A 16144-nucleotide genomic window follows, 5' to 3' on the forward strand; every position below is an offset into this window, starting at 1 on the left:
TTTCTTCCTTTTTCCAGTTGTGTTCCCTAGGAGTCTTGCTGAGGCCTGTTTCTTTTCCTGACTTAACCTATGTAATAGCTGCAAGACAGGCAAAAACCACTAGATGTAATGGCATAGATGTGGGAGAAGAGCAGCGGGAGACCTGGTGTCTAGAGACAGCAGCACCCGAAGAACCCGCTGCTCAGCCCAAGCCTTTGGACTGTGCGACCACGCGCTCACTGCTGTCTCAGTTTTAGCTTAATACAGACCAGTCAAGGGCTGCTGCTTTGTTTCGTTTCTCTCTTTTTTTCTTTTCTCATTTCTGAAAAGAAAATAAGACTTCAAAGTTGCAGGATGAGCACTTGGTAAGAAGAATCAATGCTTTTTGTTTCCTACCAATATCAGTTGTCCAAAAATACACCCTATTCTTATTTCTGCAAATACACATTCATATTTATCAATAAATATTTTATTATAGCCATTATCAGAACATCAAAGGCTGCTGAAATGTTGTACTTCACCTGACACTGCTCATTCCAGGCTTACACAATGCATCAAATTTTAGGCTCCTGCAGCAGTCAAAACAGAATTAATATTTAACTCGTGATGGGATAAGCCACCTGGAATAGCGTGAAAGGGAATGAGTTTGCATTCCTGTGAAAACCGAGGAAGCAAAACAAGCGCAGAACACGGAGATCACACGGCTGCAATCCCAACCGGATCCTCACAAGCACCACAACTGCGGGGCATCGAAAGCAATGGTCAAACACAAGATTTCACTGACCAAAACGTGACAGACTAACACTGGCTATCCCTCTTCCACCACTGTTACTATTTTTCTTGAAGTAATATATACCCTTCCATCCACCAAGGTAAAGCTACTTCCTTAGACATAAGGGAGATCTCATTCCACGTCAGTTGTTAGAGATCTGCTTTCAACACCCCTAGACACCTGCTTTGGCCTCACTGCTACAGGCATGCAGGAAGGTATAGCACAGTTGCTGTTTAATAAGGCCTGTGAAAAGTCAGTTTTCTAGCCTAAAACCTGCCCTGACGGTGGAGGCACATGCGGCAGAGCCCCACCAGCGGGCTGCCCTGCTCAAGGACGGCTCCTTGGATCGCCAAACCCAGCCGCCCCCCCCCCCTCCGGCGCCGCGGACGGGCGTCGAGGCACGCTGCCCCTCCAGGAGCTCAGCTTGGAGGTGCCCAGCTGGAGGGCTAGAGCTCGCTGTGCCTGTGCCCGAGGCATGGCACAGTCCTGCGGGCCCCTGCCTCCAGGGACCACCACTCTTTAACGCACAGCAGAACCACGCAAGATCTACCTGCAAATCCGAACTGTGGATGGCAGCTGAAGACCACAGTAAATTTAAAAACAAATATGGATTGATAAGTACATAAAGTCCTCCAATTGCAACTCTCCTAGGCACAGACTAAATGAATAAAACACTCCATAACTGATTTATTGACAGTCAATGGCATCCTCAGCCACTCGTAGCTTGGCATAGTTCAGAGTGCCAAGCACTTCCATGTTGTTGTCCCAGGTTATTTTTCCCTGCATATTTTCAACAGAAGATAGTGACTCAGCCACATGAATCATTTATGGCCTTGTGACTCATCCTAGGTAGCACATGAAGGATCTGGATAACCATTACAAGGTTTATCTGAGATCAAGAAATGCACAACCTACTGCATAGTCATTAGTATTTTAAGGAAAATTATTGCATTTAGCATGAAAAAACCCTTAAAATGTTAATGGGATGTCTCGCTGGCAAACCAGACATCCTTTCCCGCATGGCTTTGACAATCAAACCTGTACTTTTTCCTCAGCCCATTTCAGTTAAATACACTGTGTGCATACAGGTTTATTATCGGGGACCACAGAGAAAACTCTCTCAAAAGGAGAGCACTTTCTCTTCTCCTGTAATTGCAGCTCAATGTTAAAAAGGAGGGCTTTTTAGAATTTAGTACTAAGCCACATCCTCAGGTGGTATAATGAGTACATCTCTATAAACACAGGGAATTTTATGCCAGCAATGGATCGGAGCCAGTCTTCTCTCAGCACAAAGTGGTTCTTACATGCAGGACAGTGAAAGAGGGATCAGAGATTTCCTAACCTGCAGGAACAGGCAGAGCTGAGCACGTCTCTAAAGCACGCGCCATGAGCGAGGTCCCGGGAAAAGCTCAGAGGCCCAAATTAGGGTCTCGCTTCTACACAAGCGGCATCCCAGTCTCCAAGGCGGGACACTTCCAGGGCCCCCTTTTGCTAATGGAAATACAGCTCCTTGGGTGCTCCCGGGTGTGGGGAGCCCGGACACCTGGGCCCCTGCTCTGCACCCCTCAGCACAGCAGGGATCCACTCTGGGAAGAGTGGGGGGAACCGCTGTTTAGCACACCCACAGCCCATCCTCAGCTTTTGTGCTGCTGACCTGGGGCCGTGGCAGCGTTTTACAAGCACCGATTAAACCATGAAGGACGTGGGTGCCCCTCCGCACCGGCGCAGACGCAGCAAGAGCTCTGCCTGCAGCAACCAGCCACCCCCAGCCCGACTTCCCTGCTGGGCTAACCGCTCCAGCACGTTTTCCTCTTGCAGGGATAGTCCCGTGTTTGCTCGAGGACAAAAGTACGTGCTAATGGAAGGGACGAGTTTAGAAAGAGGCAAAAGAAATACCTAGAAAACAGCTTCTAACTGATGCTGCCAGAACAGCAAAGTGCCATCGTGGAGGGAGAGCTGTTTTCTTATGGCAGCATGAGTGTCCCAAAGCAATAACCGCCCCGCGTGCTTCCATCCAGCAGCCGGGCAGAGGGACGACGACAGCGAGGGGCAAGAGGGACGGTGCCATGGCCCCGGGTACCGCTGGAGGCCGGCGGCCGGCTCTCACCTCGCAGCTCGCCCAGGTCCAGGGTCTTGCCCAGCTGCTCCAGCAGCTCCGCCCGGGCCGCGTTCTTCTTGTGCTTTTTGCCGTCATAGTGCTGCTGAGCCATCATGGGGTTATTGAACCAGGCAGCGCAGAGCTGGCAGTACCGGTCCGAGTCCCTCCTGGGATGGGGCGAGGACATCACCGGGGAGCCGGCTGCGGGGGGCTGCTTGAGCGAGCTCAGAGCGGTTTCTGCAAAAGGAAGCAGGCAGAAATTTTTTCCAGGCTGACACCACCATCCAAATAGCACCAGCCCCTGAGGCAGAGACCATGTTCGACACAAGCAGTAATTAGCAGCAGCTACAGTGCAATATAAAATGTCCAGTTTGCAGTGCAGTTACAGTGCCCCACTGGGTCTACCATTTCCAATAAAAAGCAGTATGAAAAGATAGCGCAAAGCTGTTCCTCAGCTATTTGCATTTCTCTGCAGTTACCTGGCTTATCATTATTATGACTAAACCTGCAAAGGCTCTGTTGCTTAAGTTGTTACTTCCATAAAAAATTGCCAGTGAAGAATAAACAAAAAATGCAAAGCCATCTACTTCTTGAGATAGGGAGACTGATTTATAATCATCTGAGGACTCTTCTTTTTCCATTTATTTGATCTCGGAAAGAATAGAGAAAGCTGCAATAATTTTAAATTGTCACAGATGCCAAAGATATTCAGTAGCCAGTCTCTTCATTTAAATGTCTTCACATTATGAAATGACAGGTGCTAGCAACACACGACCTTCTTTTAGCTCCATTTCCCACCAGATTTGTTACGTGGTTCTCTGAGAACACAAGCCTGATCTAAATAATTTCAGAAGAAAATGGGTGATTAGTCCTTACACAATGCAGCAGCATCTTATTTGCCACAGTTTTTCTATTTTGTGCAATATAAATGACAAAGCCACAGAAAAATAGTTTAAAATAAAACAAAGTTTAGATAACATTGGTATATAGAAAATACACTGACTAGCACTTAATTACCACACCTCATTCAAATATTCCTTTTTATGTGGCTTTCCTTTTTTAGATGAAATGTCTGCTACCTGAATAATTAACAAACTGCGCTCGCCTCATGATACAAGAATAGGCCAATTTCACGGTTCTGAAAAGGAGCCTGAACGCTCCTCGTTTGATCAAGAGGCTCCCGGCTCTTCCAGCGCCTCGGCCCTCCCGAGCGACGGGACGAGCTCGCCATCCGCTCCGCCGGCAGCAGCAGCGAGCAGGCTCGGGATCCCTTTGGGTGCGCAGTCCTGACTCAGACCCACCACAACCGCCTCTGCGGCCCAAGGGAACTAATATCGTTGCAAATCTGCTGTTGACCTGCACGGGAACGGACGTCCATTAACTTTCCTCGAGGAAATTGTATCTTACGTATAATGTTACTTACAACCTTATCCATTTTCAGGCTTTTATAAGCTTCTATTGTTTTTGATGACAACGGCCAAGGTATCAGATTTTCATTGTCTGAATTATTGCCAGTTCTGAAACACCGTCGCTTTCCTTCTTGAGCCTTCTGTGGACAAATGCCCAGAAAAGACTTTTCTGAGCAGTTTCCCCATTTCTGTGGACATGACCTGCACTCAGCAGCATTAACAAAATGAGCTCTTCTGGATGTTAGTTAATAAAGTGATTACAGAACTGATTTTTGCTGAAGATACTTATTCTCCTTATTCTGTTGCCTAATGAACCATCCATTTGTTCGCCTTGGGGTTAATTCCTCCCCAGGAGGAGTCCCTGCCTCGCCTCCACATATCTAGCCTGGCTGGAGATGAAGTATAATGCCAACAGATAAGACTTTTTCCTTCCCTTCACCAGTTGAAGGTTGCTCGCTTTGTGCAAGGGGACGTGGTGTCGGGTCTGGGCGAGCATGCCCACGCAGTGGGCAGGAAGGAGCTCCCATCACGCTGGCAGCAGGAGCAGCACCTTGGATCCTGAGAAAACGTCCCCCGGACGAGTCGGCGTGCAACAGTCGGGGCTCAGGAAAGACCGGACCACAGCTTGCTCCTAAAAATAGCATATTGGATAATGCCCAAGGACAATGCGCTGTGTTCGGCCTCACATGGCAGCAGCACAGATGCACCCAGCCCTTCTGGAGGTGCCTCCGACAGGGATAACCACACAGGCACCCAAGGGGCCGAGCAGTGGGACAAAGCAGGGCATCAGGAAACATTAATATCGCCAGTCCGAACTAAGACTGTGCAGACTTTGTGGGCAGGAAAAGCAAGTTTAGCTTTCCTGGCCTGTTTCTGGGACCACCAGCAGGTACCGTCCCAGAAGCCTCCGCAGAGGATCTCCTCCACGCTCAGGGATGTCCACCAGCGGCACTCCCAGGGCACAGCCCGCCCAGCAGCGGCATCCTCGCAGCCATCGCTCTGACACCATGTATCTCCTCCTACAGCCACCTGCCTCAGATTCGTTTTGCAACCACAACCAGCCCCAACGCATGCTGAACCCGATCTGACAATTAATGAAAACATCCAGCACCTTCTAAATCCTCCTGAAGAGAAGTAGATGAAAGCTGACTTCCCTACAAGTGTGGATTTATCTTTTTGATATGCACTACATAACTACTACAGTACAGGAAAAATCATCATTCCTTTAGCAGCAACAAGAAAATTAATAATAAACACTCACAAAACATCAAATGTTAAAAATGTGTTTCCCTGTCCTAAAACACAAACGTAAAAGCTGCAAGTTTGACTATTTCAACTATTTCAAAATGCTAAGTAGCTCATGACAGTCTGCCTTACGTTCCCTTTTGCTGTGGGAGGGAAGTGAGAAAGTCTTACTTTACTGCAAGAAGCAAAATGTAAAGTTAGAAACACTTTAGCATGCTGGCAAAGAACTAATGTTTGACTTCTTTCTTGCATGCAAAGCTTTTTATTCATAGCCATATTTAAACAGCACCCAACTTTTCATAATTGCCATCCTCCAGAAACTCAGCATGAGAGTGAGAAAGTAACTCAACCATGACAAAGAGGCATGGAAGAAACACAGTTTTCTTCAAACTGGGGGATAAGACAGATCCTACCTGTTGGCTGGACTGATCAGTGCAACCAAAAACCAGAAGAGGTTTACTCCATCGCTTTCAGCATGTCTCACACTGAAGTTCTCACTGAAGGGATCAGAGAAGGGGGTAGAAGAGCCAAGTTGGCTTCTTGCTGGCAAACACATGCTGCCTCCTCCATGCCCAGGACACAGGGGACTCTGACGCCGGCACCTCCTGCTCCGGCCTATCCACCACATCACCCATTAGCCCTGCAGCCACGGCACTTCCCGAGAGGATGATTCATAACTGACTGTGCAACACCCTGGTGCCGAAGCGCCAACCTCCACCTTCCTGAAACCAGGTCTGCAGGTACCTGCATTTTGATAAACGAAGGCAGCAGCTATTATTTCCCCGCAATGCTTTGTTTTATAGCTCACGCCAATGACTGGATGCAAGCTGACAGAAGACGTTGGAAACAACTGGAGAAATTCATCAGAAATAGTGGTGACAAAGCTGCTTGAAGGTACGAGTCAACCTTGCACAGCAGAAGCAAGATAAAAGCATCACAAATATTTTACTGTAGTGACGAGATATCACTTCTCTGTCGTGAAAACCTTATTGTCAAGTCACTCCTTCTCCCTCTTCTAAAAGCACCAGAGAAATTAAAGATCAGTATTTCATTAAGATAGTAAAATTGAAAGTTTTAACTCCTTAAAAATTTGAGAATAGGCTTAATTTTCTATGGGATTGATGAGATAGCAAACACAGAATATTAAATAGCAATTTGTCCACAGGCAGGATGCAGTTGTCAGCATGTGCAGAAGGCACCCACAAATCAGACCCTCAATCTTCCCGAAGCCAGGGTAATGAACACTCCAGTTTAAGGTGATCCAAAAGTGCACCTGGATCATCTGATAGGAACATGGGAATGTTCTCTGAGCACAGAAATGCTGCTGCACCAGAGATGATATGGATTAATGTTTTGCACTGCTTGACCCAGGCATAGCACGTGCTACTCACAGTTTGGGATTTATGCAACTTCCGTGCTGATGATGGAGAAGTTCCTGAACAAAGTGGAGGGAAATGTTTCACCTGGGATGGACACGTGTGCAGGATGATGCCACAGGGCCCTGCCCTTCGGGAGGAGCTGCTCTGCAAAGGTGAAGCCTTGGAACATCTCTGGCCAACTGCAGATGCCCCAGGTCCCAGACGGGTAATCCCGAGAGCACAGAGGACTTCGGAGCCTGTGCTGCCGCCCACCTCCGGGGACAGTGACTGGAACAGAATTCCAGCTGCAGACATTTTTCAAATTTTTCACTTTCTGTGATGGCATTACATGCATTTCAATGCCTGCTGCTCTTCAAACAGCTCAAGAATTCTCTCTGAATTTCCCCTGCAGTTTCAACTGCATTCATTAGTCTTCATTTTGTCCCCTAAATTCATTTTGTTACTGTATAATTTAAAGAGATGCTACCATCCACACATATAATGGCAAGTCTGTGACGAATGAAATAACTTCTGAAAAGATGGTTGTACAAAGAATTTCACAAATTCTTTCCTCCCTTCACAAATAGACCCACTATTTAAGCAAAAGCTCAATACAGAATTTCACAACAATCTAGGATAGCAGGATAGGAGAATAAATATATGTGCCAGACTGCAAACCAGACATTGCAGTCTGAAGATTAATACTTATTTTTAATTTCTATTGCCTCTAAAACATTTTTAGACTAATCCTACATGTTTAATCTCAGTCAAAATATAAGCATTTGGAGATGTTTCAAAACATTTTAAACATTTTTGAATTAAAAGATTATGAGAGTTCAAATGTTTGTGGAAATTTTACTTTCTCATTGGTTTTGATCCCACATACAAGGTAAAAATTGCTTTTACTCTTAAGAGCTTGAGGAGACACCAAATAAAATATACAACCCATTTAATCATATGAAGGATTACAATGTTAAGATCAGACTAATAGACTGATCCCATCCCTACCATGAAACAGATATTAACTGATTACATGGCACACACGACCTCACGCCTGTTGAATTACCAGCATCGATTCCTCAGTCTTTTGAAACACGGATCAGATACCAGATTTTTGTGCGACTGAATAATGCAAGCGTTTCTCTTGTCTAGAATCAGGTGAGAATTGCACACTCAATCACACAACAAAGTTTGTATCTACAGAGAGCAATACAGCACCTGCAGGGCAATCACACAAATGAGATGGTCTCCTCTGATGAGGGACTCTCACCCCAGGACTGTAAACATCAAGCAGCACAGCGCAGCCTGCGGCTTTCCTGGGGCTGGAGCGACGGTGCAGCCTCGCAGGAGCACCCACAGCACAGTCCCCTGCTCCTGCAAGCTGGGATGGCAGAGGACTCGTCAGGCCGAGGGGCATAACTTCCAGGTTCTCAGGACGTGAGCAGGGGTTGCACTCCTCAGCAGCCACAAACTGACCATTGGAGACACATCTGCTCCAAGCTGGCAATGTACTTTGAGCAGATGAAAAACTTCATATATTAAATGTTGATTTTCTTAAATGAACTATATAAAGAAAAAGCAAACTATGACTCATCCCCCCAAAAGGTGCTATGAAGAGCGCACCTCCCTGCCTCACAGCCCCAGCAGGGTAACAGGAGGTTCGTGGGCTGAGAGCACCCAACCGTGCCATTCAGTTACAGGCAATCAGGGCAGAGACCAGTTCCACAACTTGCACTTGCAACCTCCATGACCAGGATGTCAAAGCTGAGAAGTTCACAGCCATTCTAGCAACCAAGGCTTTAATGACGGTGCAGAAGAGTCTCTAGAGGGGCATTCTATGGATTCTATGAATTTTTGTTCTTCATAGATAATCTCAGTTATGAGATGCATAACAGAAACAATGAAGCCACTTCTGCAGGAGCTCCCCTGCCTTGCCAGTCATGAAGGAACAGGCACAATTCCAGGGGGAAAATGCTGAGAAACTCTATAAAAAGCCCAGAAGAATCCTGTGTCCAAAGGGCAAAAAGTTCTCTCTGAAGTTCTGAGAACTTCTGGAGAGCAAGAAGGTGCTTATTAACGTAATCCTGTGGCTCGGATTCATCAGATAAAGTATCAGGAAGGCTTGATAGGTACTTGAGTTATTCTTTCCTAGTGATTACTGCTACTGAAGAGCCCATTTCTCACAGGGCACACAGTGCAGCTTACTTATAGCCTCAGCAAGGCCCATCCATGTGATTTAAAAGGTAGATAAAAGCACAATGCAAAGTTGCAGCTCCTAGAGAGCACTGCCTTGACAGAGCCCTGCAGTCTCTCCACCTCAGTGCAGCACGGCACGCTGGTCGCTGCAGGCCTCGGAGGGACCCTAGATGAAGGTTTTAGTCACCCTCAGCACTGTCCCAGAGAGGAGGTCACTGGCAGGGGAGGCAGTACGATTTGTTCTCATCTAGCTATTGTTAGTCCTTGTAGATCTTTGATTTTGTGAACAGATACACTGGTTAACCAGAACCTGGGATCTCCCCTGGCACCTGGTGAGACCAGTTCTTTTCTGCTGTTGATCAAAAACTAGTGCTCATAGTTATGCCTGTCTTTGCATGTCTCCTGCTTTATACTCAGATTTTGAGCCCTCTGATGCTCAGCTGCTCTCGCTGATCTGTTCTGTAGGGGACCACACTAAGGGGGTCCTGGTCCACAACTAGACATCCTAGCTGCTACCATTACATGAGAAACCAAAGCAGCGACTCTTTCGCCATAGCAGGAGGCAGCAGGTGAATCTCAATTCTTGACTTGCATAGGAAATTGTCTTTACACTATTCCCTTAAATTCAGCACCCTTACTACCCTCAGGAAGACCTTTGGAATTTGACTGAAAATTCTAGGTTTGGGGCTAGGTCCTTCAGGCCTCCGTGCTGGAGAATAAATAAGGGGAGAGCAGAAGGTTGCAATCACAAAAGAACTGGATTTTTAAGTACTAATGCAAACACCAGACAATTAAATAACATAAATATGTACACTGCTTCTCCTGGTGCCCTTGTAATTATTTGGCAGCTGCAGAGAACAGCCCAAGGAGTCCTAAAATGAGCCAGCTGCAAATTATCAGTGTGATGGTACCACGCGAGAGCCATCCTCACGGCTCACCACAGGGATGGTTAGAAGCTACCAGGCCCCCACACCGCAGCTGCCTACAAACTCCCGTGGGTTTTACCCGAGGAGCACAGGGCAAAGCGTCCAGGGGCACCTTAGCCACTCGTGAACTCTGCTGTGCCATGACTTCATGAGCCTTCTGAGAATCCTTTATTTAGTTAAAACGAGTAATCCACAATCTAAAGCAGTGCCCTGTATTCCCTCAGGCAAAGGGGATAACAGTTCCCAAGCCAATCCTGATAAAGGACAAATGGTATTTTATGCATCAGCATCTACAGTCTGTAAAGCTAAAAAACCCCACTGCCACCACCCGCACACACACACAGCCAAAGCCCCCTTATTTAATTATATCTAGGATTTATGCACATCTCATTAGAAGGATATAAAATGCACAGCTAAATTTATATTCTCTTCTGAAGGAAGTGCCACTGGTAGTAATAATGAAATACGCACATTTCTCTGCAGGACGACAGCACAATGATACTGCCTGTTCGGCACCCAGAATACTCTGCTCAAGCATCCTCTGGCCTGGCAAGCACAGAGGGAGTTTTGTTTCACAGTATAGTAGCAGTTTTGAAGGATTTTATGGTAAAGCAAATACAATAAGATGGTTAAATGACCTAATTCCAACATTTGACTTTCTAAATGTGAACGTTAGCAGGCTTGCATTATGGGAATCTCCGTGGAGGAAAGCATGAACACCCATCCGGGCAGAAGTCAAGAGACAATCGATCCAATATATTTTTAAAGACTAGATTTCCATCTAAGGTAAGAGCCAACAATATTCTGCACTTTACAGTAAGAGCAGAGGGTTATTAAGTAAATCAGCCGAGCTGGTGAGTAAGTTCTGGTAATTAAAGGGAGCAGTGGCTGTCGGAGCCTGGAGGAGACACTGCGCTGCACCGAGCAAAACCTTCGGAAACGCGGCACCGGAGGCAGGCTGGAACGAGCGGGCCGAAACGGGCCGAAAAAGCACCGGGGCACGCGAGCGGAGCAGGCAGCAAAGCACGCGGCGGCCCCAAGCGCGCGGGGCCGGCCGGCTGCCTCCGCGGTCCTCCTCGCCCGAGCACCGCTACGCTCCGGGGTGCCGCTGCCTCTGCACCTACCTGGGGCCTTTAACGCGGGTGCTTCCCCTAGCAACAGTTTTAACCTTTTGGCGTGGATTTTCCCTTGGTAATGCGATTCGGCCACCACTGCTGAGGTAAAGGACATGTTACATAGTGTGCAGCATTTGTTCTTGTCCACTGAGTCACCGTCACTGCCCTGCATGGAGACAAAAAACACAAACACAAAGACAAGCGTGTAAGCCCACCAAACAACAGGCACCGAGAAAGAAGAGGTAGGAGCCCAGATTTTCACGTCGCTGCAAGGCTGTGATTTCCGAGCCTTTTCCCGCACTTTTCTCCCCCAGAAAAGGAAAAATCCTCCTGCGTGGCCCCGCTGGAGCACTCCTACAGGGATGCACGCTCCCTGGGCACTAGGGCTGGTCCTTCCCAAGGGCACACGCTAACGACAGGAATACCTGCCTGCTCCAAGACTTGCACAGGAGGGGAAAAAAGGCAAAACATCTAGGAAACTTCCACTTTTTGCTCCCTTCCTGGAGGTGTACTCTTCAATATTGCCAGCTGCTTACTATGATCTGAAAAAAGGCAATCATAAAAGGCGAAGATTCTTTGAATGCCATGGTTAAAAAAACCCTATCCCAGCAACCAATGATGCCTGAAATCAGCTCCGAACTGTGGCTGAGGAGCTGTGGAAAAAAATGTTTTGGTGCGAAGATGTGACCCCTCAGGAGCTCCTACGTGCCAACTGCCAGGTGACTGCAGGTTTCAACCCTTATGCGTTTCGCCAGTCGCTATTGCAGAGCCAGCTGGAGGTTCCCCTGGCTGCACTGATGCAGGTAGGGGCAGGCATCACCTCCACAGAGGTGCTATTGGCTGCGTCTTCACTTTTACAAGTCAAACCTGTTTTAACAAAAGTTTTAGTTGTCCCCACCATTCATTATGGTCACTCTGGCAAGAATAAAGGCCAGCGTGCCTTTGACCCGCTACTCTGACCGCTCAGGAGCACCCACGGCTGCACACCTATCAGCAAAGCGCGGCTCCCACCGCCGCCGGCAAGTGTTTGCAAACGGTCAGCGTCCCCAGGCAGGAGGCCAACGGTACCGAGAGCGAGCAAGCAGGAGAGGGGCATGTTTGCACCATTAGTCACGATTAATTATTCAGCCCATCCTGCAAAGGAAACACGAGCTGTACGCACGGGGCCTTGCTCTGCAAAGGCCTCGGTGTGGCAGGCTGGCCACTGAGCAGCATTCGTAAGCGATCGGAAACCCGTTTCAGGGGAGAGCAGGAGCTTTCCAAAGCTGGGGAACCAGCCGCTTCCCTGCAGAGCGGGGCCTCAGTCCCAGGGCTCCCGCGAGGCGGCTACCCGCAGTCCCGAGACGGGGGTACCCACACACCGCTCAACAGAGGCTCTGCCCACGCGGCTGCCAGTTCCACGCGCCGCCCCCGCTGCCCCACACGCTGTACCCACGCACGGACGTGCCTTTTGGCAAGCGACTACCGGCTGCTGCTTCGGTCACGGATGGGGTGGGAAACCACACAAGAACTAGCAAGAAACAGACTAACCCCATCCCAAAGCAACAGCAGTTCTCCAAACGAAGCACGAAGCACCCTGCTCGTGCTCATCAGCATGCTTACAGAAACTCTGGCCCGTACTGGTCATAGCAGCATCTCCTCGGTTTAGGACGAGCCCGGTGATGGGAAGGCTGGGAGGCACCACTGCGCTGGCCCGGCCGTGGAGGCTGGCCTCTGCACCGCGCTGTGCCCGTCCTTAGCATCCCGCTCGCTCCCTGACGAGACGGTCCCATTCAGCCCTGATGCCCCTTCACACCACCAAGGTCCCACCAAGCACAGCCACAGTCCAAAACAACACGGCGTTCCCAAGAGCCAGACACTGCCCGTTTATCCTGGCCGATGTCCAGCAGGCTCCTCCGCGCCACCCGGCTCCCAATTCCCTGATCCTCCCCAAAGCGCGGTGACTGGCACAGCAGCCGGCTCCTGCCCCAGGGACTCCCCCGATCCTCCAGGGACCCCAGCGGTGCAGGAAAGGGCATCGTGATGCCTGGGACAGCACGCTGACGTGCGGCCAGCGCCCAGCCACTCTTCAGGGTGATTTCCTATTGAGAAGCAGCTCAATTAGAAAAAGGACTGGTTTTCGTCCCTTTTGTTGTTGTTGTTTTTAATTATGAATCAACTTAAACTTTAGGGAGAAATCTCAAGAGGCGATAACGGCTATTCTGAGTGTAATTTGCACTTCTTTTAAATAGGATTCTCTCAGAATATTTTACACGTCTTCAAAGAGAAGTCACTTGAAAGTTAAAAGCGGAGTAAAAACTTTGCAGACACTATTGCTCATCAGCGCGGTCACGCGTGAAGAACCTCCAGCAGAGCCCATCTGAAAACCTGAAGCCCCTCAGCGTCTGCACGCCGGGTCTCTTCCTGCGCTCGCTCTGCCCTGCAGCAACCTCCCCAGCGCCCGGGCTCGCGCGCAGGCGGGCACACGGCCCACGCACCTCGGGCTTCCCTGGCTGCCGGAGCCTCCGACACGGTGGGCACCAATCCGGAGTCGTGCTGGAGCCACGGCCCAGCGCCGCGGCTCGGGGACCTGCCACAGACACGGAGCCGGCGTGCACCGAGCCTTTCTGCCATTTGCTTTGCATTCATTTGCCCTCCCTGCAACGTCTGCAAAGGCGTAAAACCGAGGGGGCGAAGCTCTTCCACGAGCTTGGTCTGCACCACGAGAAGCCTCCCTGGACCCCGGGCGATTTCCAGAGCAGCCCTGAGGGCGAGCGGCGCACGGTGCGCTGCTGCCCAGGGATCTCACAAGCTCCCATCAACGAGAGCACAACGCAACCCACCGTGCCTTGGAAATAAAGCCCCCTGCTTCCCAATGATCTGTTGATTTATATCGCTTCTTTTTTAATATTAGTAACTTCAAAGCAAATCCTGTGCATCAAACAGAATTAACTGCAGCTCTTCACATGCCTGTTAACAAGCTGCTAAAAGGCCTAATCCGCACATCTGGTCAGACTGCTGCAGTCCCGTGCTGGATGTCCCTCTAACAATCCTCAGGAAAAGCAAAGATTTTTATTACACAGATACAAATTTGCTGCCTTCATTTCCTAGGTTTTACTAAGAAGAAAAGATTATACGAACCCTTGAAATATAGCTATATAAAATATAGCACTCAAGGCACTGTGAAGTATCTTTTAAATTTGAGTTAATTTTCTGTGCACGAAGAAGGTGCTGCCATTAAAAAGCTATTTTCCATAATGCTCTGTGTGAAATCTAGGCAGCTTCCACTTTGGAGCCTGCTTTTCCAGTGGTGCAAGTCAGGAGCAAGTACTGACTTATGGCGATGTAAATTTGATGGGGTTGTTGAGTCTCAGAGCATCTTAAGAACTACACATTCTCTGAAAAAAAACAACCCTAAATTAAGCACAGGATATGTTTCACAAAATAAACACATGCTCCAACTTCAGAGCTCTGGCAGGGACAAACCGCTCGCAATTCATCGGGAACGGACGGGTTTTTCCGTGCCTGGAGATCTTGGATTCCACCTTTCAGTTGTCACAGATGTAAGTGGATATTTGAAACTAGGTAGGACAAAGCACTGGAGAATTTACCGAAGAGAGCAAGTAATTTCTGTGTCTAGCAGCGCATTAATTGCCTAATTCTTTTCCCCTCCCCTCTATTTTCAGCTTGCACCCTGAAGCACAGAGGTGGTTGCAGGCGGGTTTGTGACGGGCACTGCCTCGGCCCTGCCCGAGCGGGCTTCCCGCGCCGGCGGGTCGCCAAGTCGCACTGCTGAGCCAGGGCAGACCCGCAAAGCGGATGGTTTTGTTTGCACGGCCCCTTGCTCCCTTCTAGCTTTGCTTTGGCAGCGTCCACGCAGCCCTGCGTGCCTCCGCGGCGCGTGCGCAACAGCAGCACTTCTGCTCTCCTACCAGAAAAAACTGAAGTCATCCATCCTAATTTCCTTCGATGAAACCAGTCACAGACATTTTGCCTAAAAACCTCTGAGCAGGTACAAAATACCCAGTGAGAACTTTGGTTCTCAACCCAGATGGTTCACCTCAGCTCCTGTGTCATCGCAGGAGACTTCAGTTACATCATGCACCAAATTTTGCCCCAGAAGCTGCAAAAATGAGGATTTCCTCGCAGAGCTGCCTGCACCCGCTCCCGACGGGTCTGGGCTCTGGGCCTGGCGCTGCCTCCTGGACATGCCCTGCCTGCGGCAACGAACCCCAGCGCCCCGCTTGCCTTCCAGGGACGACTCGCACCGCGGCGTCATGCCCGTTCCCTTCTCCGGCCGGGGAGCAGACCCGGGACAGAGCCGTTGCCCTGTTTCACGGTGCAAACAGGGCTAGGCAGCACAGGAAGGGTCTCCTCCATTCCCAGCAAGCAGACTGCAGAGCACAGCGGCAAATTTCCCCACGTCCAGCTCGATCCCAAATAGGGCTCCAGTCTTTACAGGCAGCAAGAAAAGGCTGACAAAAACGCATTTGTCAGCCCTGAGACCGGAGGACACGATTGCTGATCTCAGAGGGCCCCCGCCACGGCCTGTGCCCTTCTTAGACCACTTTCAGCTGAAAAGTAAAACACCAAAGACATCCCCTCTGCCCTCAAAGTCAAAACAATAACGACCAGCCTAACAACTGGGTTGCTAGTCCTGCACATTGTGTAAGTCTAGTATTTCTTGCTAGGAAAGGAGAGTGGGTATTTACGGAATAAGGAATATTTTTATGAGCTTCAAATAACAGCAAATACTATCCTCCATGTCTTTGAAAGGTCAGGTAGCAAATGCTGTTTCTAAGCTGATTTCATCAGGAATCTACAAGGGAAGCATCTTTTCCTACCCTTTACTGTCATTTGGAAGAAGGACGAGACATTCATTTTTATGGCCAAAATGATACAAGAGAAATGGAAATAAACTCATTTAACAGTGTGTTTTTTGATGAAGGAAAGCTAATATACCCTTTTTACTTTCATATGCTTCTACAAAGAAATTTAATTGGTTTTCAAGGACTGTTTCTAATACTCATTAAAGTCGGTGTGCCATGGCTTGACTGACACTGCTAG

General features: G+C 48.9%; 1 protein-coding gene across 5 annotated transcripts in view; it reads right to left on the reverse strand.

Annotated features, from left to right (window-relative positions):
• The window catches only part of ZMAT4 (zinc finger matrin-type 4), a 72952-nt gene that overhangs the window by 14892 nt on the left and 41916 nt on the right, over positions 1-16144 (reverse strand). For all 5 annotated transcript variants that reach the window (XM_062596804.1, XM_062596803.1, XM_062596806.1 and 2 more), the window contains 2 exons: positions 11108-11264; positions 2859-3086 (listed from right to left, as the gene is read on the reverse strand). In XM_062596804.1, coding sequence (XP_062452788.1) covers positions 2859-3086; positions 11108-11264 — 385 coding nt within the window. The remainder of the gene's footprint in view (positions 1-2858; positions 3087-11107; positions 11265-16144) is intronic.

This window comes from Rhea pennata, chromosome 28 (assembly GCF_028389875.1).
Source record: "Rhea pennata isolate bPtePen1 chromosome 28, bPtePen1.pri, whole genome shotgun sequence".
In the NCBI taxonomy this organism is placed as follows: domain Eukaryota; kingdom Metazoa; phylum Chordata; class Aves; order Rheiformes; family Rheidae; genus Rhea; species Rhea pennata.